General features: G+C 38.5%; 1 protein-coding gene across 2 annotated transcripts in view; it reads right to left on the bottom strand.

Annotated features, from left to right (window-relative positions):
* prkcab (protein kinase C, alpha, b) overlaps window positions 1-24829 on the bottom strand; it is a 118560-nt gene continuing 93731 nt past the window's right edge. For both annotated transcript variants that reach the window (XM_086093281.1, XM_086093290.1), the window contains 11 exons: window positions 19581-19737; window positions 19295-19429; window positions 18876-18969; window positions 11337-11651; window positions 9590-9681; window positions 9429-9491; window positions 8197-8335; window positions 5867-5947; window positions 5092-5199; window positions 4482-4622; window positions 1-2917 (listed from right to left, as the gene is read on the bottom strand). In XM_086093281.1, coding sequence (XP_085949407.1) covers window positions 2753-2917; window positions 4482-4622; window positions 5092-5199; window positions 5867-5947; window positions 8197-8335; window positions 9429-9491; window positions 9590-9681; window positions 11337-11651; window positions 18876-18969; window positions 19295-19429; window positions 19581-19737 — 1490 coding nt within the window. In that variant the 3' untranslated portion in view covers window positions 1-2752. The remainder of the gene's footprint in view (window positions 2918-4481; window positions 4623-5091; window positions 5200-5866; window positions 5948-8196; window positions 8336-9428; window positions 9492-9589; window positions 9682-11336; window positions 11652-18875; window positions 18970-19294; window positions 19430-19580; window positions 19738-24829) is intronic.

Genomic DNA, 24829 nt, shown 5'->3' with positions numbered 1-24829 from the left:
CACGGGTGCATATTTTTCATACTTTATTTATACACAGTATTCACCATAGCACAAAGAACAAGGGAACAATAAGAAGAGAGTCAGGGAAGCAACAAGAGAGACAAACAATCCCGTGCTTCCGACCGAAGCCTCTTGTGGCGTCTTAAAATGCAAAACTTGCAAAGCTTACATTTGGGAAAACGAACCAATCTTTGACATGGGCGGGTTCGTCTGGAACTTCACTGTTTAAAATGTTTCAACTGTAGGAAAGCTTTGAGGTGTTGAATTTTTACTTAAATTTAATTTAAGACAGAAATGCAATTTTTATCATTTATAAGTTTGCTAACATGTCATGATTTATTCTTGTGTACAATACTGTGTGTATACATTCCCAGTTAATTCCCAGCCATTATTTGAAATAAAATCATTGATGATAATAACTTAAGATATGCAAACATAAAGTTATCTGGCTTCAGCTTTTCTTGAGTGCAGGGTGAGTGATACAAAATAAAGTAAAATGTAACCATCCATCCATTCATTGTCCATCTGTCCTGATTCGTGTCCCGGGTGAGCTTGCTTTACACCCCGAGCTGCTCGCCGGCAAATAAAGCAAAACTAAATCAAATCAAATCAATGGATGACACTTCCATGAATTCATCACAAATTCTCTGCCCACCTGAGAGCTCAACATTTGATGATCTCTCTCAGCATCTTAGGTCCTCCCATACTGATTCTCAATGTGAGACATGTAAACATCCTCATGTTGGTCCACGTGATAGCTGCAAATATCGTACGCGAGTGAATTCAGGTGAAATTTGGCAGCCGTTGAAGTTCAGCCGACTAAATAACGCCGCCTGAGAGAATTTACCGGAAACGAGACGAATCCTTTTTGGCACCAAAAAGCCAACAGAAGCGATTCTATCAAGGTTTGGACTTTGTTGTTTTGAGCGCTACATGACAGCGAGACGAGGAAAGCGCACGATCCGGACAGAAAACGGAAAACGGCATGCTCCTTCCATGTTGCAGGAACGACTGTGGATCATGCACAGGTTCTTGTTCATGCTTCGAACACACCTTGCCTCACACACGTGCACACACCTCAAAGGAACCCTCCATGCTTGTCGCGGTAAACACTACAGGGAAAGTGATTCTCACGGGCTCTCTCTAGTGTTATGCAAAACAATTGTTGCCCAATTACACTTCAGTTGTATTTCACTTTGATCATCAATACATTTGGATTTGATCGTGAAACAGTTTGTTCATCACTTAACTTGTATGTGCCTTGCGATACGAGTTCAATTTGTCACGTGACCATGCTCATAACTCAAATTTTGTATTTCAAATCAACTTTCCCCACTGAAATTAATGGAAATGTTACTAATCCGTTCCAGCTTACCAAAAACACAACATTTTTATAATGTTTTAAATAGAGAAACTGTCACACCTAAATATTGTACTTTAGAATCAGAAGAATCAGAAGAATTCAACAGTTTGTACATCATGATGAATTCGCACTTGACAATTCGGTGACAGAAAGTAGAATAGAATTTAGACTGGATGAAAGCAGGTCCAAGTGTGTAATGCAATTTTGGTGGATTTGATCGATGCACCTTGCTCAGGCAGACACATTTTTCACTCTGCTGATACGTGTAGTGGATGTCATTGTATTTCATTCATAAAACATGAAAACAGTGTGCATCGAACCCTCTGAACCCACTGTAGAAATAATTCAAGTTTTTGAAGAATTGTTCTCAATCTTCCAAAATGCTGAGTGTTGTTTTTTGAATGCTACCTTACAGTGTTCATATCTCAAGTTTGTAATCTGAAGTCAAAGCAAAAAATAAAATAAACTAAAAATTCCGATATGACTTATCTCTCGAAAAACTGGGTCACTCGTATCTCAAGGCAGCAGTGTATTAAATATAGCCTTTTTTGTAGGACTGAATCCTCTGCTTGTTTTTTGATGAAAACTTTCTATATTTCAACATGATTGTTGTTACTTGGAGCAACAAGTATTTTTTTGAGGTGGTACTTTGTGTAAAACGTTTAACAACCAGAAAAGAGTTGGGTTCAAACATTACCGCAAAGCCAACTCCCACCTTGGGGAAGGAGCGGGAAAGGCGTGAGGGGAGGAGGGACGACGTCATCGAAACATAGAAATCTTCGAAAAAGCACATTCAGTTCTTCGTATAAAACCTCTTCTCAGGCAGAAAGATATTTACAAAAGTGTTCAACAGGGAGGGCAGACATACAACAAACAACAACAAACGTCCGCTGGAATCAAACGTACAACATTACTGAATCCTAATGCTGGCACAGAGTCGGAAATGAAGCATGCAACCAACCGTTTTGTGCATATGGAAAGAACTTCTTGAAACTGGATAGCACTGTCAGCCGTCACTTTGGTCTTCAGAAAGAAGCCAAAAATCAGAAGTCTGCTTTGAGGGAGGCTCAAACTGCGATTGGTTAAAACAACCATCCGCTCGCACTTTGGCACTCGTGTGCACGTACGCACTTTTCTTTTGTAATCCAGAAAATATACTCAATCAGCTGTTGTCGTGCGGTGCAGCTCGTTGCGGGGGGAAAGGATGACGAGGGGGGAAAGCACAAGGAAAAGTCTGCATTTGGGGGGGGGGGGGCTCCCCTCAGTCACATCTGCACACAGTATACAGAAGTAATACCTAGATGTCGGAACTCTGCGGACGGACGGAGGATTACGTGAGACGGTTGTGTTTTTGGGAGATGGCGAGTCCGAGGCGGTCCCGGGCGCCGCTCATACCACGCTGTGCAGGGACGGGTGGGTGAACTGCGGGTTGATGTAAGAGAAGCCGGCGAACTCGCTCTGGTCGATGTTGGCGATCATCATCTGGTCCGGCGGGGTCAGCATGGGCTGCGTGCGCGTGAAAAACTTGTCAAAGTTTTCCGCTCCCTTGCCGCCCTGAAACAAAATACACGCCACGTTAATGTCAACACCAAAGACTGTACAAGAATATCGCAAGTACGTCAAAGTTGGGACGTTCAGGGAAATTCAGGATGAGACGAACACTTGAACTTAAGTTGACCTGGTGTAGTTCACCAAATGTCACCCCACTGAGATGGGCGTGGCAATCAGTGGTACTTTAACTTTGAACTTTGTAGAATTTTGAATGTCCAACTGCAGCGGTGATTTCTGCCATGTTTGTCATGTGGTGCAATGTTGAAGGCTTCCGTACTTTTTGCACAACTTGCTCTTCCCTTACAAGGAACTGTAATTCACCGCAGGTGTTTGTTGTATTTTCACAAATGAGCAATACAAGTACGCACAATTTTTCACTTGGAACTTGTGTAAATAACAAAACTGATGATGAACAATGGCAATTATTTTGCCATCTTCTCCAAATTTCTTCAGCTAAGACAACAAATTAATTAACTCGTATAATTCGTGGTGATGATATGCTCCGCTTGGCCATCATTGGCCGCAGGTGATCACGCTACATTGCTTGGCCTATCTGTGCTGCAGGGAATTTGGTGCGCTCAGTCAGTAGTCGACTTGTGACTGTTGTGATCGTAGGTCTTGTGATTTTTTTATTATTATTATTGTAATCCCTTCATATTAACTGTGTCAATCAAAAGAAAAGAAAAGAAAGTGGTCAGACAAATATGTGCAATATGAATTTGCATGTATTACGGAACGTATGGTGTTCCACAGGGTTCAATTCCGGGGCCTCTGCTATTTTCATTGTATCTGCTGCCCCTGGGTTCCATTGCACGAAAACAGCGGTGGTTGAATTAAGTGATGGCAGTCAGCGTCCTAAGTGGATGATTTGCAATGCCTACTTGAGCCATTCTAGTCCAGCACTAGCTAGCTAGCTAAACTATAGGAAGACTTCCTTCCTTCCTTCCTTCCTTCCTTCCTTCCTTCCTTCCTTCCTTCCTTCCTTCCTTCCTTCCTTCCTTCCTTCCTTCCTTCAGCTGCATGGAGATGGGGAATGCAAGAACACAACACTTGCTGAATTCAAGGTAAAAAGAGCCAGATTCGATGAAAGGACTACTCTTGTTCATTTTCTTTTGGTCTTGAATTTGAATAAAATAAAAAAATAAAAATAAATTTTTTTTTTCAATGAAAAACTGGTGGGGTTCAGTACCTCCAATAAGGTTAAAAAACACTTGCACGCACGAAGGCTGAACATTTTTAAAAACAATCTCACTGCAAATTTTTCCCCTCAATATTACAACTGCGATTTAATATGCAATAATTTCTTTAAGAAAAAATAAAAATAAATAAAAAATATAAAAAATAAATAAATAAAATAATATGCAATCATTTTATGCAAGGTCCTCATCCTATTTACTTTGAACAAACAAGCAGTAAATTAATCTGCGAAATAATACATCTGTACTACTTACTGAAATGAAGCATGGTTTCCCCCAAATTGCAGCCTTTTATTCTTAAAAAGCAACCATTCATTCATAAATGTTCTATATTGGCGATCATTATAATGTCACTTTTGAACAATGCATACCACTTTGGGTTTAAACGGTGGTTGTATCTCCCTGTTGGCCAGCCGTTCCCAGTCAATGCGTCGGAAGAAGGCCTGCTCCCTGATGTCCCGCTCGCCCTCCGGCCCGCAGCCGAGGCGCTTCGAAGGGTGTTTGGTCATCAGCTGGCGGGAAGCGACGACGACAACAAAAATGTGACATCTTCACTGGAAACCACATTTTCACAGCTCACTTTTCAGTTTTCATTTTTGAAAATGAGATGTCAAGCAAACAATAAGAGGGCCACATGATTTACGATGTCACAGCTCCCAGTAATAATTGTTCTTTTTTTTTAATGTGAATATGTAATATAATCACGAAAGTCGGGCAGCTAATGGATATTAGCTCATTCACTGCTAGTCTGGTTAAAACGGATCTTTGACGTCTATAATCGACAATGGCAGTTAATGAGTAAGCTATCATGCATGTTGATACTACACTTACACATGCGGTACTGCATTTGAGGTGCACAGTTCTGAATTTGGATTTGCGCCACAAAAAATGCTTAGAAATCCACGCATGGGAGTGCAAAACGCTGAGGGTGACTGCTTAATGCATTGTAACAGCTGCAATATGATATGCTCGTGCACGTACCCCTTTGCAGATGGACACGGCTTCTTTGGTCATGGACTTGGGGTAGGACACATTGTGCTCCATGATGGACTGGAAGAGCTCGTCCTCGTCCTCGCCGTCAAATGGCGGCTGCAGTGGAATAAATGGAATTTAAAATTTTAAATTAAGATGTTTCTGGGGTTGGTGAAAGACTCTGGTTGGTAAGCCGGTTTGTAGTAGGTAATGTCTGATCGGTGCTAGATTTCACTTTCCTTTCTTTTCTTTGATCCTTCCTCGGGTCTCCTGACAACCTCACTACTCTAGCTGGATTCTGAAGTATTCGGTTTAGGTGAACGGTATGGGATTTTTTATAGGTTTTAGGTGAACTAATGAGTACACACTCACACACACGCACACGCACACCTGCACACACACATACACACGCACATGCACATACTCACGCACATACAAAAAGAAAAGGAAAAAAATTATGATGACATGTCGAATCTGTAAAATTACGGAATGAACAACACTGAGCTCTCTCAGGAAAAGAAGAGGGAAAAAAAGAAGAAAAAAAAGGAATAAATGGAATCTGCATGAATTCATTTGAATACAAGGCACTGGCTTAGAGGAAATATGTGATTGTGAAGTGAGGCACTAGAAAAAAACAACATTTATGATGGTTGTGAAAAATGGAATCCATGATCAACTGTTACATCTACATGATAAATATGTACTTCATTCTCATATATGTACTAATCGTCCAGCTTCATAATCATCTCTCAACATTCCCATAAACCCTCCGGTGTTTATTTACCTGTCCGGCCAGCATCTCATACAGCAGAACTCCATATGCCCACCAGTCTACTGACTTCCCATATGGCTGGTAGGCTATAATCTAACAGAGAAAAGAAGAGTGGGGGTTAAACATAAGGCTACAGGGTCAGTTGAGTGAAAAAAATATATAATAATCATGTCATCCAAACCCACTAAATCAGTCTCCCCATTAACTACTGCCAGCGATTCACAGAGGCTTGCAACAAAAACGCTTTCTCCTACCCTCCAATTTACGCGTGTCACTCCCACGCATACACACGCACGCCGCAAATAATCAGAGAGAAAACAACGAAACAAATCGCAGCTGCACTTAGCAGAAAAAAAGAGGAAGGGATCCATTTGTGCTCGTCCCTCAATTTACAATTACAAAGAAAAGACCCAAAATAGACTGCTCCTGAAACAACACGACTATTATGTCACTCACGACAAACAAAAGTCATTTGACCGTCAAAGGCATAATGAAGTTACATCACGATACTCTTCACATAGGGTGGAGGTACTTATTGACTTTACTGCAGAGAGCATCAGAAGCACTGTTTTTAGCGGTAAAGTGTTTGGCCTTTAACTCATTCACTGCCATTGACGACTATAGATGTCAAAAATTAGTTTTAACTATTTCTATTAGTTTAACATTTTTCCCCATTTTTTTCCCGAAAACCTAGATTTTTTTTTATTGTATTAGAACAGGTATAATTTTTTTGATTAATCGTGAGTTAACTAGTGAAGTCATGCGATTAATTACGATAAAAAAAATAATCACCTGACGCTCCTCATTTTTAATAATCTTTTCTTAAAAAAAAGATTATTAAAAATTAAAAAAATATTAATTACAATTATTCATTACAAAAAAAAAAGGAAAACATTCTTAAAAACTGGTGCGTCAGGTGATAAATTTTTTAATCGTAATTATTCGCATGCCTTCCCTAGTTAACTCACGATTAATCAAAAATGTTATATCTGTTCTAAATGTACCCAAAATAATTCTAGGTTTCATACTCTTGTTAACAAAAGTGGAAGAAAAAGTTAAACTAATAGAAATAGTTAAAATTAATTTTTGACGTCTATAGCTGTCAATGGCAGTGAACGAGTTAAATACTGAACATGTGGAAATGGAGTATTACACATTCTTCTAAAAAGTTTTCTCTTGCCACTCCCATCTGAAGTTTAGTGTCAAACTAAACATAAAACAAAAATAATTACTTAATGTGTATTCAAAACAACCACCTAATTTTGCCTTCACTAGCTTATTGCTAACACATAATAGGAAATACCATAGGCGGGCTAATGATTGGCATCATTCTAACCCTTTCATAGATAAAAGGGTTAGAATGATGCCAATCATTATAGATTGGTTCTCACACTTTTTTTGTGATGTACCCACTGTAAAATATTGTGTTTGGCCAAGTACCCCCTCACCAGTGAAAAACACATTTGGTTGAAAAAACAACCCATATTTTTTTAAATTACATTTTGGAACTTTATTTGTACAGTGGTCTCTCTTGAACTATTTGGAAATCAAAAGACTAAAAAACTTCTTTAAAAAAAATAAAAATAAACTTAAAGTTAAAAATAAATATTTGTGCACATAAAAATTATTGTCACCATTAAGCATCCTCCTTTGGGATCATAGTAAAGATCTGTTCTAAAAAATAAATCATTAATTTTTAATAACATTTTCAAATGATTGACAGGTGATCCTGATGGCATATGACAGTTTGGGTCAAACTATTCTGGTTTGAGGAGATTGGAATTTTAGGACAATGAAATAGCCTCCTGAATATAAATGTTATTTTATTAACTTAGACTTTCCTGAAATATTTTCATAGAGTAAGAATTCTTTTTAAAGGATTTTTGCGTGGAAGCTGCTTTTTAAATTTATCAAAACATTTTGCATACCCCCCGGAGTGCCTTCATGTACCACCAGGGGTACACATACACCTATAACAATACTTACAGGCATATATTCTTGATCCTCTGTGACAAGCAACATTTTACTATGGCTTATTGAGCAATCAGGACTATCTCCTTCTTGCACTGTACTGTATTGTACTGTACCCAGGTGGTGCCGACACGACACCAGAAACAGCAGCACAATGTCCATTGAATCGCAGCAAAAAAAAAGTTATTTTTAGAAAGTATAACACAATATTACAGAGTGCTATTTTTGTTCTAAAAAAAACACATTGACAACTATTTTGTTTTGCTTATCACTCATTTCAAAAAATGAAAGATGATTTTCAATCCCAAGGCACCAGTGCACTAAAAAGAAGGCAGTTGTCGGTGAGCGTTTCCTCACCATGGGCGCCTCACCTCTGGTGCGATGTAATCGGGCGTGCCGCAGAAGGTGCGCGTGGACATGCCTTCATACATGTTCTCCTTGCACATGCCAAAGTCGGCGATCTTGATGTGGCCCTCCGAGTCCAGCATCACGTTGTCCAGCTTCAGATCCCTGCAACGCAGGCACAACCTCACGCTTTCGTTTCTCTATTTACTCCTTTATCAGAGTCGATACGATTGATATTTGGCCTTTCGGGACAACAAGTTATTTGACATTTGCTTCAAATCACTTATTATCAGTGTATATGTCTCCTATATCTGATATTTATTTGTTTTTAATTCTTTTTGTGCATCTCACCCATTATTTTTCCTTGACCCCTTCCTCTTATTCCACCTATACTACCCCACTCTCCATTTTTTTATATATATATTTAAATGTACTAGCCACAACATTAGGCACACCTAATAACACCCAAGGAACATTTCTAGAAAACCTTTTAAAATGATAAAACAATATAATAGCATGTCCTCAATTATAACGTGACTCATTTTCATTCACAAATTCGGTTTTGTTCAATATAAATTGTAGTTTTTTCTACTTTGTACTGGTAAAATTATGACAGTTCTCTCATAATACCCCCCCCCCCCAAAAAAAAGTTTACAAAGCCATACTATTTAGATTTCTATACTGTTTTTATTTTATTTTTTTATTTTTTTAAACAAGTGAAAACATTCTATACTGTACCTGTAATTTTATATAATGTCCAAAATAAAATGTTTTTGTCAAACAATTATAACGGTATTGTCAAAATAGTTGTATTAATATTAAGACTACTTCTAAAATAATTACACTTTTCCTGTTTTTCCATTTCATTATATCATTGTGGATTTTCTTGGAAATTAGTAAACATTTAGTAAGTAAAGCAATTTTCAGAAACGGCTCACAAGTGCTTATCAGTTCATATTTAAACACAATCAAACATCACAGCTGATAGTGAAGTGGGTAATTAAATATAAACTGTAGACGTTAAATAAAACCTATCACGTTGCAATACAATTTTACCGCAACTCAGCTCTTGCTCCTAAGAGATTTTGTGGGTGTACCCAATGCGCATGTTCTCCACGCACGCACGCACGCACGCACGCACGCACGCACGCACGCACGCACGCACACGCTAAAATGAATTTTAATTCACTGCTGATTAGAAAGTGAAATGCAATCTTATACCTTGTTTACAGATGAGAGTGTGTAAAGTGTCACCCACCTGTAGATAATTCCCTTCCGGTGCAAGAAAAATAACCCAACGGCGATCTCGGCTGCATAAAACCTGTTGAGGAGAGAGAGAAAAAAAAGCGAAGGATGATTAATAAACAAACAATGACTCAAATCGTATTGAATCACAAGAAAAAAAAGAAAAGAGCGTACACGGCCTGTGGTTCCTTGAACTTGCCCATACGCTGGATATGATACATGAGGTCTCCTCCATTGATGTACTCCATCACAAAGTAGAGGCGATCCTAAACACAAAGAAGACTTTGAAATTATGAAAGTTACGGGTGCTTTCTACAACAATAGATGCTACAAAATTTTAGCGGGAACAATCCTGGTTATGAATGTAGTTTGATGGATCATTTCCTCCAGAATGCAAATGGTACAGCCCTGACCTTCGATTCCAAATGTCCTTTTTAAAATTTACATTACATCACAGAATTATGAATTTTGGAGGAGCGTGGGAACTATTGTCTAAATGTTGGTCAAAATTAATTAATCAATTAGATTCTTTTAAAACATACATTTGCCAACCAGCCAATATAACAAACACATACCTTAGCTTTAGGTCAATTAAAAGCTTTTATACACTCTAAAAACAGTTGGGTCAAAAGTATGGATCAAAAAATGGACCGATCCACTTTATGGGTTGTTTTATACAAAATGGCCCCATTTTTTGACCCCAGTAAAGGATCTGACCAATACTTATGAGTTGTTTTACACTAAAAGACCAATTTCTTGACTCAAAATTGGGTCAAATAGACACAAGTAGAGGATCGGTCTATTTTTGACTAGGGATGTAACATTATCCAAACATCACGATACGATATTATCCCGATATTGTGGGGAGGTTGGCGATACAAAAAAACACCCAATATTGTGCTTTTGTACATAACAGTAATGCATATAAACAACCTAAAATCTCTAATAAGACTTCATATTGAGGCACTTACTTACTAATGCACGCACATTTTGAGTTCCTCCACTTATTGACTCGCTTCACAAGCACATTACGTTCCCCTTCATCTGACCATTAGCGTGGATTTTAAACATAGAAGGGCTAAAACATGCCTTGTGAAAATTAAACTGCACTAAAAAACTAGCCACCAGAGGGTGCTCGAACTGCACACATGGAAATCAACCTGACTTTTTTTTTAATAGATATGCTGCTTTTAATATCGTGACCCGACGACGACGATATATTGTGGCAGTTTTTATATCGCGATATCACGATATTGCCGTTATCGTTACATTCCTATTTTTGACCCATAGTTGGACTGTTTTAACAACTGTTTTTAGAGTGTGTGATTGTGACTTAGCTTTACATAAATCTGACATCCTTGCTTTTTATTTAATTTTTTTTAAGAACAAAAGGCACAGATAGAGTCAGTAGACATATTTATAATTTTTTTATTTTTTTTTTCAAGCGCGAAAGATACATTTTTGGGAGAATTGAGTCCTATTTTTTTAGTCTTTTTCCATAATAAAAGGCACAACATTACAAAAAAGTTTTATTTTTTAAATTCATACCTGTTAAAAACATGGCTTTCTGCACTCATTGAACTTTGATATTTATGTCATGATAGTTTGACTTTTAATCCTGACTTAATGTTGTTTTCATAAATATTATGTGTTTGTTTTCTTGGGGAAAAAAGATTTTTCTTTTACCATCAACCCCCCTCCCAAAAATATGTATTTCTTGTTGCCACATTATTGACTGCTGAACAAGTCCTGGCACATTTTGACCACAGAAACTTTACACTAGAACTACAAACTTCTGGCTTGACTGAAGCAACTATTATCTAAAAGAAGCGATTGTATAGGGTCCAAAAGAAGACCCTGCTTGTGCGCTAGTAGCTGGAAACTTCCTTAAATGTTCAAAAGTGGGCAAGTTTTCACACACCACGGTCTGGAAGCAAGAGTGGAGCTGCGTGAGGAACGGCGGTTTGTCTCTCTGCGCCAGCACCCTCTTCTCCACCATGGTGCATTCCACGTCGTCGTCCTGGATGACCACGTCCTTCTTCAGGATCTTGATGGCGTACAGCTCCTCGGTGGACTTCATCTCGGCCAGCATCACCTTGCCGAAGCTGCCTTTCCCCAGCAGGGCCAGGAAGTTGAAGTCGCTCAGACGCAGACGCTCGGCGTTGCCCGAAGGGAGGCTGAAGCGCCGGTGGTCCGAAGGCGTGATGACTTTCTTCCCGTGGCCCAGCTTGGCTTTCTGTGACAAGCAATTCGTCAGCAACATCAGAACAATCCACATTTTCTATGATGTGCTGGTTTCGAAAGCAGCCGTCACACGCAAAGTAAACAGCCAAGAGAATTTAGTAGGGAATCGTACAGAATGGATGCTATGCTAACAAAACAACACATTCCAAAATGTGTCAATCCTACAAAATTCTCAAGTTAACGGGGTTAGCAAAGGTTAGAGTTCAAATGTGAAAATAAGTTTCTTATCAGACAAAATGGTTCTTTTCGGCTTTAGTACAAACATATAAATGGTGAAATACAGACTATAATATTATGATCGTAATATTATTACTTTTATTACTATCATATATTATTTAGGGGTGTGCCAAAAAAATCAATTCTAATAAGAATCACGATTCTCATTTAGTACGGTTCAGAATCAATTATCTTTAAATTATTTTATACTGTCTTGCCTTTGTCTGTGTGTGCCTTTATTTGGAGCGCTGTTCATGTTGTACCCGGTTTGGCCACTGAAGTTGTAGCCACATTAGAGAGTAGAAGGAAAAAGTCACGATCAAGTTATTCCAATAAAAAAAATAATAATTTCACCGTGGAGCCGTTCTTTTGAGTGATAAAAGTGACGCGAGTAGCGCGTTAATTAGCATTAGCGAGTCAGACTGGAGTAGATCATTACAATTCCTTGCACATCTATCTATAAATTGAAGCAAAAATCATTGCCAATCAAATCATTTTGAATCAAAATAATTGAAAATCGATTCTGAATCGAATCGCAAGCCCCAAAATTGAAATCGAATCGTGAGACATTCAAAGATTCCCACCCCTAATATTATTATTCCTGACAGTGCATATATACACTTTCTTTTTTTTTTACCGCATAATAGTACTTTGTTTGAATGAATCAACTTAGATATGAACACATTCATATCATCATATGTAATGTATATGGTTTAAATGTTTTTCCAAATGATGTGTTAACTTCCTCGACAGGGAGTACAATTTCCCGATGAGATGACAATTTCCCCCCACTGGCACAAAGGCCTCGCACCGTTAATAACGACTTGCTCGAAGGGTGCCATGGAACAACAACAACAACTGTGGCGGCAAAACACGGCAATTAAGACCCTGCCAGCTTGCATCATGTTCTCACTTGCTGTCTGCTAGTATCAAAATAAAAGACAAGCAGCTGTTGCCGGGCCAACAATCTCCACTGATGGCAATTACGCTCCCACCATTAAAATAAGGAAGAATCTAAGCAGCAGCGGCACATGCACACTTGGTTAGGCCAATTAAGTGTTTGCTGATGAAGAAGAACCCGAGTGGTTGTCAGGGAAAATTGGCCTTCTGATGGATGGAACGCGGCTTGTTAACTGATCTTAACACTTCAACAATTGTGCTTTTTCTTTCATGATGAATCCAAATGATAGCAAAGAGAACGAATAGGTCTTAAACGGATATGATGGTGGTGCCATGACTTATTGTTGGAGGTTAATTCCTTCTTTGACCACGCTTGCAACTATCGCAAACCATCTTTCTCCACTGAAATGAATGGACAGTTTATAATATAATTAAAACAAATAATGAATGTGAATTAATGTACAGCATAAACAGTTTGTGCATCATGATTTCATGCTTTAGTGCCAGTAGTCAGGTTTCCATCCAAATGTTTCGAAATTTGTATGCGAATTTTGTGAAAATGCGCAAAACGGACGTGCGACTTATGCCCGTTTCCATCCGCTCTTCTTTTGCGAATATGCGCCGCGAGATGACGTTGTCGTGACGGAACTTTGGGACAATGGTGGGAATGTTGGTTTTGACGGACTGAACGGAAGTAGTTTGTCTTGTTGGCTTCCCTCCCGCATGTAAGTGAAGTGTGTCGTTACATTGAGATCTAAAATTGCATTCATGTTTTTTTTCTTTAATCAAGTATAAAAAGAATCGTGTTTCTTCGTCTCTCCAAACATATCTTACTTTATCATCCGACATTTATTGTGACTACAAACGTGTGACGTAGTATCGGTCAAAACGTGCGACGTATATCTGGTCTTGTAGTCACTTATTCGCAAAACATGTTTCCATCGCCAAAATGGACATTTTCCTTTTTTCGCTACACTTCAAAAACTAGCGTAAAAACTTTTTGGGCGAATTTTGGGTCTTTTTTTTTTCGAATTTCTGACATTTCCATTCAGTTTCTTTTTCGCAATTCTTGAAAATTCTAATAAAAATCGGTGGATGGAAACACACCTAGTGACATTGTGCGCCTTCTGCCACCAGAGGGCAGTAAAAACGGACATATATTAGACAAAGAAGAGTTTCACAACACAAGAGACTCAGTAAGTTGAAGTAATATTAGTCGTTCTACGACAAGGATAAAGAATAAATCCCCGTGAGTATTGTTATATTGTCTATCTACATGTGTTGCCGCACCCTTTGTGTTCAAACAGCAGCTGCTTAAAGGGTTATAACTACCACAACATGGATGCTAATTTAGATACATTTTGTGTTAGCATTTCGATAGCAGACCTTCGTAAGATTTGTGGTTTGATTAAAAAAACAAAAAACAAAACATGCTCAACTCAAAAATCAAGACAAAATTATCGGCTGAATAATGGCTTGTATTAGTCGTTAAGTCGGGTCACGAGGCACCACTGTTCGATAATACACGGCTACTAAACGGTATAAGAGTCATTGTGTTATATTGTTATGGACAACTTCAGTAAGGACTTAAACACACATAAACCTGTATGTACACACGCATGCATATCAGTCTTGTACTGTAGTACACTGTGCTCTATACATATGACACTGCCATCATGTGGACAGATTGAGCATGCACGCCAGGATGTATTCATTTAAGTGAGTGTCCAGAGCAGAGCAGGAAAAGAGGACGTGACTTTGTACATATACAAATATGAATCATATTTTCACAAAAAAACAACCAAACCTTGATTTTCATTTCCTTTTGACGCACAGATATGACTTTGTTTTTTATTTAAAACCCTCAAAAGCTCAGCAGAGTTGTTTGTTTGTTTGTTTTAAATATTTTGACCCAGTTCGCTTTCTGCAGTCTTTCTTGGTAATAACTAAAAATGCAATAAAATAAATAAGCAATACGAGTAAAAACCCTACCAAAATATAATTATATTTGTGATGGGAAATAAATATATTTAACGCCACCAATATCAAACATTGATCTGTGGTTGCCATGGAAATGACAGATAATTGCTCAATAAAATAATAAATACTGTATATTAAATACAAATTTAAACTCTATAAAAAAAGAAAACGCGGCAATTATTATAAATACAATTTTTTTGCCTTTAATATTATATTGCTGGTATTGTTGTATCTAGCACAGGGATGGGCAATTAATTTTGGGGCTACATGAGAAACTGGAACGGTTAGCGAGGGCCGGCCAAGCCAACATGCTAACCTCAACATTGTTTATATTATTTTTTTAATGCATTTAGAAAAATAATATTGTCTTGTTTAAATAAATTGCTACATGTGCAGATATGATATGTATTGTAATTAGGAAATACAAATTAGAAGTCGACCCAATTTCTTTTTTATTGACAATATTATGTTCTATGCAGCCCCACTGGTCTAAATATGGTATTCTGGTTAATATTGCATTAGTGGAATATGAGTTAAGCAGCAAAATCCAGCCGTTTTGATCCATTTTAGGGGGCAGCCATTTTGCCACTTGATGAAGATGGCATCCATGTTACTCAGGTCTCAGGTAAAAACTAATCGAAGCTCAGTTTTAGAAAACAGGTGAGCTGTGATTGGACGTTGCCTGAGCCTTGAGCCCAGCACGTGTCAAAATGGCCGCCACCTGAGATGGATAAAAATGGCTGGACTTTGCTTCATAACTCTTATTCCACAAATGTAATATTAATCAGAATGTCATGTTTAGACTAGTGAGGTCACATATAACATTATTGTCAAGAAATGTTTAAAGTTGACTTCCGCTCTAAAATGACATCTTTATACTTACACAAACAATTTTGTGCACCAACTGCCAACTCATTACTCATATTAGCCGTTCCAAGTCAGGACTCCCAAATTCATAGATAAGTGATAAATATTGTGTATAATATTATTTACAGTGATATGTAAAATATTGTTGTAAAGGGGTCAGAAAAACCACTAAATTTAGCGAAAAATTCGCTAAATTGGCATTGTCATAGCTCTTGCTCGCTACCTCGCTTGCACTAGTACTACTACTACTACTCCCGAAGTGCACATTAACTCATTCACTGCCATTGACGGCTATAAACGTCATGCAATTAAATACAATTGAAACATTTATGATTATTAAAAATTAGGGGCATCAAGCGATCAATTTTTATTTAATCATAATTAATCGCATGTCTTTAATAGTTAACTCAGGATTAATCAAAATTTTTATATCTGTTCTAAATGTACAATAAAAAAAATTCTAGGTTTTCATACTCTTGTTGACAAAAGTAGAAAAAAATGTTAAGCTAAGAGAAATAGTTAAAATGATTTTTTTGACAATTATAACCGTCAATGGCAGTGAATGAGAATAAAAGCATAACTTACAACAATATATTTTTCATGTTTGACCGTGAGGGCCGGTCAAAGACCTTCGGTCTGATCTAGCGAATAGAGCCACTGCCTCAAATTTCAGATATGACTCATGTAACCTTTGATGATGCAGATTCCTGTTTTTTGTGTGCGCGTGTATTGATTGCTTTGTCGCTTGTGGTGTGTCCTCCGGCAAGGTGTGTCATTAGTGCTCACACAGACCAGAGAGCTGCTGAAAGGAGTTTAGCGACAGCCAAGCACACAAAAAGTAGAGTACAGTCAGTTTGTCAGCGAGGTGGGCCGTTTGTGAATCATATTCACTTGTGGACGCACAAACACAAACAATCCAGAGTAATACATCGGTGGGGGGTGGGGGGGGGGTGGGGGGGGGGGGGGGTAATAGAGAAACACAGGCAGGCAGAGCGGCTACCTTGAGATAGTGGATATTTAACTGGCAGGCCTACGGGGGGAGAGAAGAAACTCACTGGTTAGTTACCGACGTTCAGAGTTCTTCTTTTTGGACATGATGAATTACAGTGTAGCGAGCGAATCTCTGACATGAATGATCGTATTGACGGAGAGACAATGAATGCTGTCACGTTTGACTGCGTCTCGGCATCTCGTGCTAGTTCCCACGGCAACCGTGCCGCGTCGCGTAAAGGTGCGAGCCTTTGAGGAGAGGCAAAAGGCAGGCCGGCTTATGAAACGGAAGATGTAAAAACAATAAGAGGCTGTGTGTTGAGACGGGCTAATATTTCCACTTGGTATTAAAGCGCCGCTACGCAAACATGAAGATGAATTTAATAACAGTGCCTACACACTTCCACAGCTCTGTTACTTCAGCATGATATACTGTAGCTTCGCAAAGTTTTCAATTTGACTTTGTGTTTAGAGCAGGGGTGCCCAAGTTGGGTCCTCGAGAGCTCCTATCCAGCCTGTTTTCCATGTTTCTCTCCACTAACACACCTGATTCATGATCAAGATCGTTATCAGGCTTCTGCAAAGCGTGCTGATGAGCTGATCATTAAAGTCAGCTGCGCTGAAGGAGGGAGACACGGAAAACAGGCCGGATGGGGGCTCTCGAGGACCGGACTCGGGCACCACGGGTTAAGAGTATATGCTTTGATCTAAATAAAAAATTCAGTTTTTACAAAGATAATACAATATTGCTCATTAGAGGTATTCATTTCCTTTTTTGGCTTACAGTGTAGTACAGTAAAACCACCCAATTGCGGGTTCAAGGTTGCAGTCCCACTATTTTACAGATTTGTTTATGTTTATTCAAAACTTTATTTTGTTTCTGCCATGTGCTTATTTTGGGTTTAATTCCTCTGTCTGACACTAGATGGCAGAATGCTATTTTGTTTTATACTGTAAAGCAGTGGTGGGCAAACTCGGTCGTGCAGGTTTTGGATGTTTCCCTGCTCTAACGCAGGCTGATGCAGAGCTTGCTGATGAACTGATCATATATCAGCTGTGTTGGAGAAGGGAAACATCCAAAACCTGCAGAACTCCGACCCTCGAGGACCGAGTGTGCCCACCCCTGCTGTAAAGAGTGAAAACAGGAAGTGGGCCTATTTCAAGACCAGCCTCGGCTTTGTTGAAAATGACTTAATGTTAAATCCTCTTAAATCCTGCTTTTTTCACCTACAGAAAGCAACGGCTCTAAGTTAATTTCATCATGAACATTTTCGGGCATGATTGATGCCGACTGTGATATGGTACGTTAAGTTTGTTAGCTTAGAAGGAAATTGATTTGTTTACTAGGGTAAACACATTGAAGGTTCGGTCAATATTTTTGTTATCCATTGCTCTTGTGCTCAATATATAATATGTGTTTAAATGTTTTTTTAATTTTATTTTTATTTTAAGTGTGTCTAAAGAGTAACTCAACAGGAAGTCAGACTCTTGCTCCAACCCTCACTAAGATTTTAAATCGGCGCTCAAAGGGGGTGTTGCCTGGAGGACCGCTGGGTTGCGAATGGGAAGAGGGTTGTGGGTGGGGGGGGGGGGGGGGGGTTTGGCTGACACGATTATGTCACTGTCCACAAGTGACGTAGCAGTTGACTTCTCGTGTAATGAGAGTACAAACAGCCAAATTTTGTTTATCTCAGTGTTTAACCTTAAGATGGTACCAAACGCAAAGTTTGAAAAATTCAAGCTTTCAACAAACATGAACTAAAATGTCAAAAATTATGACCAGGACATGTAGACAGCATCTGTAGACACCAGTTTATACAGTATATCAGCAAAAAAAAGTTGATTTAGTGTTGAGTTAAATACCTACAAAAAAGGTGCCATAAATGCTATAAAAACATTAATAAATAAATGTATTTAAATAGGGCATTTCGATGTGTTATTGTGGGGGTGGTCTAGAATGTAACACCCACAATGCAGGGGTGTTAACTGTACCACTGCATTGCCTCGTTGAGAATACTTTGGTAACATAAATTATATGTTGGTGTAGCTGTTTTTATTAGTTTATGGAGGTGTACTTAAATAAGTGTCCATGACTATATTAGACAGAGCTCAGTAAATTACAATGTCATAGAAATGTTCAGTTATTTCAATTGTTCAATAAAAAAAAAATAACTTTGACTTTTTGAACTACAGAAATAATTTACATTTTTGTAATGTATTGTGATGTGAATATATAAATAACCTTTCCTCCGGCTATCCTCACCTCAAACTTTTGTCGGAGCTCCAAATCCACGTCATCCACCTCCGGGATGGGTACGTTGTAGTACTCGCCCTCCTCTTGGTTTAGCAACTTGTACCTTTGACAGACAAAAACACATTGACAGATTTTTGAAAATAAATGTTTTCATACAAGGAGTGCAGCTATTATACTTTAATGATAAGAAATAATAAAAAATAAGCCTCCAAATGTGGTGCAAAAAAACCCAAATCATGTAAGGTCAAACCATCGCAAGTACCAAATGTCACTTGTGTAGTAATCAATAGTCTTATTTACCGTTTAAGGTTTAACACTGGACTTGAATGACTGAACCAGAGTTGAGAGACTTTAACGACAAATCTGAGAGACTCCAAAATGAACGAAGCTGGTAAATTGAAGTATTGCGCTGACATGCGACAACTGACCATCCACACGTGTGAGCTTTTATCAGCTCGGACACTCCAAACGACATGGAGCCCATGAAGTCATTCCTCGAGGTCCGGTCCCAGTCCCACACATCGATGGACAGACGGCGGTCCTTGTCGGATACTTTCAGCTTACTGAGAACAAACGCAGAGAGGAGAACAGCAGGGATCAGACAATGTCTTTAAAATGTGACAGAGAAAAACAAGATCTCATTTGTGTTCATATCAGAATCTGTGTTAAAACAAACAAACAAATTAACTAACGTCAGTATAGTGTATGACTCACAAGGTGAAGGATTCGTTCCAGCACGGGTTGAGGGATGAACGTATGGTCCTGGTCTTCTGTTTGGTTTCATTCTTTGGGTCTGGGATGAGTTTAAGTTTAACGTAAGGGTCCGATAAACCATTAGGATCCATTGGGATCAGGTTCCTGGCTTCGCCCACTGCAGGAAGGAGGGAAGAGGAGATGAAAACGACGTGCACAGAGGGTTGCTTCTTCCTTCAAAATGTGGTTGGCAGTGCCTCAGAGGGTTTTTACAAGTTGCCTTGTGAGACACAAAATCCATATCCTATTGAGATCCAATATAAGGTAGGCCGGATCGAAAAGTCAAGTCACTTTACAAAGATAATAATGCTCATTGGCTAGGAGTTGATGCGAAAGGGAAGTACAGTAGAAGTAGCAGGAGCTGTCGGAGTCATAATAGTAGAACTGTAAGTAGTGATAGCAGCAGCAGCAGTAGTAGTAGGAACAGTAGTAGTATAGAAGTAGCAGTAAGTAGTAGTAGTAGTAGTAGTCAGTAGCCATAGTAAAAGTTAGTAGATGTAGTAGTAGAAGTAGTACTGACAGTAGTAGTAGCAGTACTAGTAGTAGTTGTGTTTTTTTGGTTGTAGGTGTTCTGTTTTTGCTTGTGTAAGTTGCCTTGTGTGTTGTGTATGAAATGTGCTATAGAAATGCTATTGCCTAATAGGAGGAGGAGCTGTGGTAATAGTAGTAATTCAGTGTAATAGTAGAAGTAGTAGTAGTAGGAATAGTCTAAGCAGTAACAGTGCAGTATAAGTTGGAGTAGTAGAAGAGGTAGGAGTAGACGTATAAGAAGTAGAATTAGTCAGTAGCCATATTAAAAGAACAATAAGAAGTACTACTAATAGTAATAGTAAACATAGATGTAGTTGTGGCATCAGTAGTAGTAGTAGTAGTCAAAGTTGAAGCTGTAGGAGTAGTACTTGTAATAAAAATAGTAATCACAAACAAAGTAATAGTAGAAACGGTATTGGTAGAAACAATGGTTGTAGTAGTAGATGTAGGAGTAGAAGAAGTACCGGTAGTATTGTTAAGTAGGAAGTAGTTGGATAGTACGAGTAGTTGTCATAATGGTAAATATTAGTAATACTAGCATAAGTGTCACATCGCAGTGAGGTTATCTCGTCCGGGCTTTTTACTGTCTTGTCATTTCCTGTTTTATTTTGAAAATTCTCACTCTCCTTTCGTTTCAGGTCACTTGTTCTTCCTCATGTGGTGTCAGTGTCAACTCTGATTCCTGATTGTGTCCACCTGTATCCCATTACCCTCATGTGTTAAATAGTCTGTGTCTCCCCTGTCTTGTGCCAAAGTGTTTTCGTCAAAGTCACTCGAGCACAGTCACAGTCACAGTCACAGTCACAGTCACAGTCACAGTCACAGTCACAGTCACAGTCCTCAGCCTTGTTGTCTTTGTGGGAATTTTTATATGTAACCTTTCATAGTCACAGTTTAGTTTATATATATATATATATATATATATATAGTATTTTTATCTTTTGTCTTTTATCCTTTAATTGACAGATCAAAACTAGGGGTGCACTGATCACAATTTTCTGGCCGATTCACGATCTTTTTTAAAAGTCTGACCTGCCGACTCCAATTTTTGCGGAAAAAAAAAGAAGCAGCAACACCGTCAATGTTTCAATCTTGTTTTTTCAGAAAACATTGAACAATATCTTTGAAATAATACAAACAGGTGGTTTTAACTGCACATAAAGTAGTTCTCTCAAATAAAAATGAAAATCCTATAATTCCGATTTTTAAACTAACTTATTAAACAGTATTTTGTCAGTGATTTTTTTTTTACATTTACCACTAGAGGAAGGCAGGGTCACCAACATAGGGCCTGCGGGCACCAGGTAGCCCCCAAAGACCAAATGTGTAGCCCATGGGCCTGTTCTAAAAATAGCTCAGCAGTGATGCGACATTGTGATTTCCTAAGAATTTTGTAGACATGATCATTTGAGAAGAGAGATTTATAGAAATGGTGTGGCATATTGATAAGCATGTTTTCTAATTATTGTGACAAATCATTCAATATTAAAAACATAAGTGTTGTGTGTATCTCACATCCTTTTGAATACAAGTCAAAGCAACAAGATAACAGTTGACGTCACCAATACGACTCAGCCGTTTTTGATCAGGAGACACCGGGAGGCAAAAGTGTGACATTTGCCTGTGCGATAACTAACAAACGGGAGAGGGAAGAGGGCTGTTACATAGCAACTGCAATGGGATGGGAAAGGAGTGTGTGTGGTGGGCTTGTGGGGGGCTGGCGGTGCGAGAGCTTGCCACTTTCACCATGGCGACAATATCTACAGTAAATAGCCAGACAGGTTCCACTCTTTCGAGATAAGACAAAACATCCACAAATGCAATCTTTTACAAGGACGCACCGAGGCTCAGCGTGTCATTCAAGCAGCATTTGTCTCTTTCTCTATGTATTTATTTTATATTTATGATTTTCATGAACTTTTATTATTGGAAGTTATTTCAAAATCAACACAACAGCGCTTCCATAGTTGTATTTTCCTCTGTTTTCAGCAGCTGAGCTTCAAAATCTACGGGTGCACCAAAACCCCCTAATTAACTAATATTTTAAAAACACAAGAAAGGAAAAAACGTAGTCCCCATTTATGATTGAAGTCAGCTTCCCATGCAAAGTCACTTTCCACCAACAGAGGGCAGTATAGTCACTGTGTATGAAAAATGTCAACGTCACAAATGTTTACATTTTCCTCCATCCATGTGACTCAACCTCATTGTCGACTTCTATTCCCAATCGATATCATAGAATGCACCGTCGCCTCCGTTGCATCACTCCGATGACATAAATCAGTCTCGCTTAGACGCGCCAATGAGGGTGATTAATGTCATGAGACGCACACACAAAGCAACGGCGAGGAGGGCATGAAAAAGCTCAGCAGCTATCATCTCAACCCTCCTCCCCTTGTGCATTGTAGGCATCACTCACTTCCATGGCAACACCAAAGCAACTTTTCGCATTGCAAATCAAGCAAACAAATGCACACAAATGAGAATGACAAGTGCAGGAAATGCAGCAAAAACACAAGTGTGCAAATATAATGTCATTTATTCACCATTTTTGATGTCCAGCTTAAAAATCATGTACTAGTACATTCTTCAGCAACACTAGTAAAACGAGTGTATCTGACTAGCAATGTTTTTTCTTTTATAACACTAGTGCCACTTTAGGCCTATAAGTACGACCTTCAGATGGATATCAAGGATATCAAATAAATGATCAAGCAGCCAACGAAAAAGCATTTATTCCATAGCCTTAATATTGATCTTAGTCCATGTATGGGTTTTACTCTCTGGTAGGACTACATGTCACTAGTGAGGAGAAACTGATTGCAAAACTAGTTGCCAACAGTATGCTAGTATGCAAATGCCATTCCCAAAAATATTTGGCTCTTCAATAATGACCAACATTAAAATTGAGACGTGAAGTAGACCTAGTGTTCCCTAGCAATAACTTTTTGCAACGATTTTTTTTGTGCAATTTTGCATGGAATTATTTTTTTTATACTGTAATGTACCTTTTTTATTTCCTAATTCATGACAGTTTGAACAGTGAGAGTGTTTAAACAAGAGAAAAATGTGAGAAAATATTTCAACGAGTCGCTTTTCTGACGTCACTTCTGCTCTTCGCTCATTGGTTCATCCCACTGTCTGTCAGCTCAGGTTTAACCCGCCTCAGAAATGTGACTGATAGGGCGGTTGACGAGACTCACTCTCCAGCAAAGGCGCGAGTGTGTCTGGATTTCCAGGCTTGGGTTTTACAGCCTTAAAACATTTATAATAAATGTAAAAAAAAAATAAGGATGACTATCTTGCAAATTTCACCTATTGTGTGTTTTTTTTTTAAACGTAAACCCAGCGATGGGATTACACTGTTCTACAAAATATATTTGATATTATTGTAAGGCACTGTAACATTATGCAGAGTTGAAACATTAACACCGCAAACAGTTCAAAAGATAAAATGCAGGTTTCTTGTACTTGTGTATTGTATGTTGTGTATGTTCTGTACTGAGATAAAAAAAAAAAATGAAACCACAAACATTATCAAGTTTGAACATGTAATTCAGTGATTCTTTCACACACCACTAGAGAGAGCCCACGAACAACACTTGCACTATGCAAATCCTTGATCTTCATTAGTTCCACTAGTGCATCAAATGTGTTTCCCAATAGTTGTCCTACTAATGTGCAGAAATGTCACATAAAATTCCAATAACCAATTCAACGACCAATTGATAATAAAAAGTATGTAATGTATAAAAAAAACTTATTTTTTGGTCCCTTAACGCAACAACAAAGATACGAATTACAGGCAGAACATTTGACTGTTTTACAATACTTTGACCTACTGTGTTTGTTTTAATGTAGAACAGAGAGAAAAATAGGCACAAAAAAATCGACAGATATTTTGCCAATTTTGTTTGGGGGAGATGTTGATGTCTTATGTTGTAATATGTTAATGTGTAAAGAAAGAAAAAAGCCCCAAAATTGGCCAAAGAGCTAATGCCTTTTAAGTTAATCGGTCGGGCCCTAAACATTACTAGTGAGACACGTTGCTCTACCAAGAAGGCCGATATGTTCTCCAAGTGTACTGACTTGTCTTACCAATGAGGACAAATATTATACTTGTACATGGACCTACAGCTGGATATGAAGAATAGGAAATAATTGCTCAAACGGCTTTCCATAGGCAAGCAACTTGTACTGTAAATGTTCATAACGAGCAACACACACAATGAAAGTGTGACCAAGGACCATCTCGACTGTCTGTTGTTGCTTAGATACAAGAGCTGCTTGCCGCGTGCATCCTTCCCCTCTGTTCGCTCCATGTGGTGCGACTTGTTAACATGAAGGGAGAATATGTGTGTGCATGCACTTTCTTGCATCTGTGCGCTGATCGGGACTTGTTTGGGTGTAAAGACATCACGTGCGAATATCAAACTTCCCTGATAACTCCTGACAAGAAGAAAGTAATTGTGTGCACCTTGAAGCTAAAACAATAGGGGAGTGTGCTTTTGCGTGTGAATCGTACAAAAAAACGGACAAAAATGCAATTGTTTAGAATATGAAATAACAAGAAAAAAGTTCGAGAACATGCTCAACTAAAAGCAGCTGTGCTAAAAGCAATTGATTCCATAAAAAGACATTACGGACATATCAAAAACAAGTGTCACTATTTATGCTAT

This window comes from Leptonotus elevatus, chromosome 1 (genome assembly GCF_054856555.1).
Source record: "Leptonotus elevatus isolate MCC_2025b chromosome 1, RoL_Lele_1.0, whole genome shotgun sequence".
Taxonomy (NCBI): Eukaryota; Metazoa; Chordata; class Actinopteri; order Syngnathiformes; family Syngnathidae; genus Leptonotus; species Leptonotus elevatus.
This window is presented reverse-complemented; position numbering and strand designations above follow the sequence as displayed.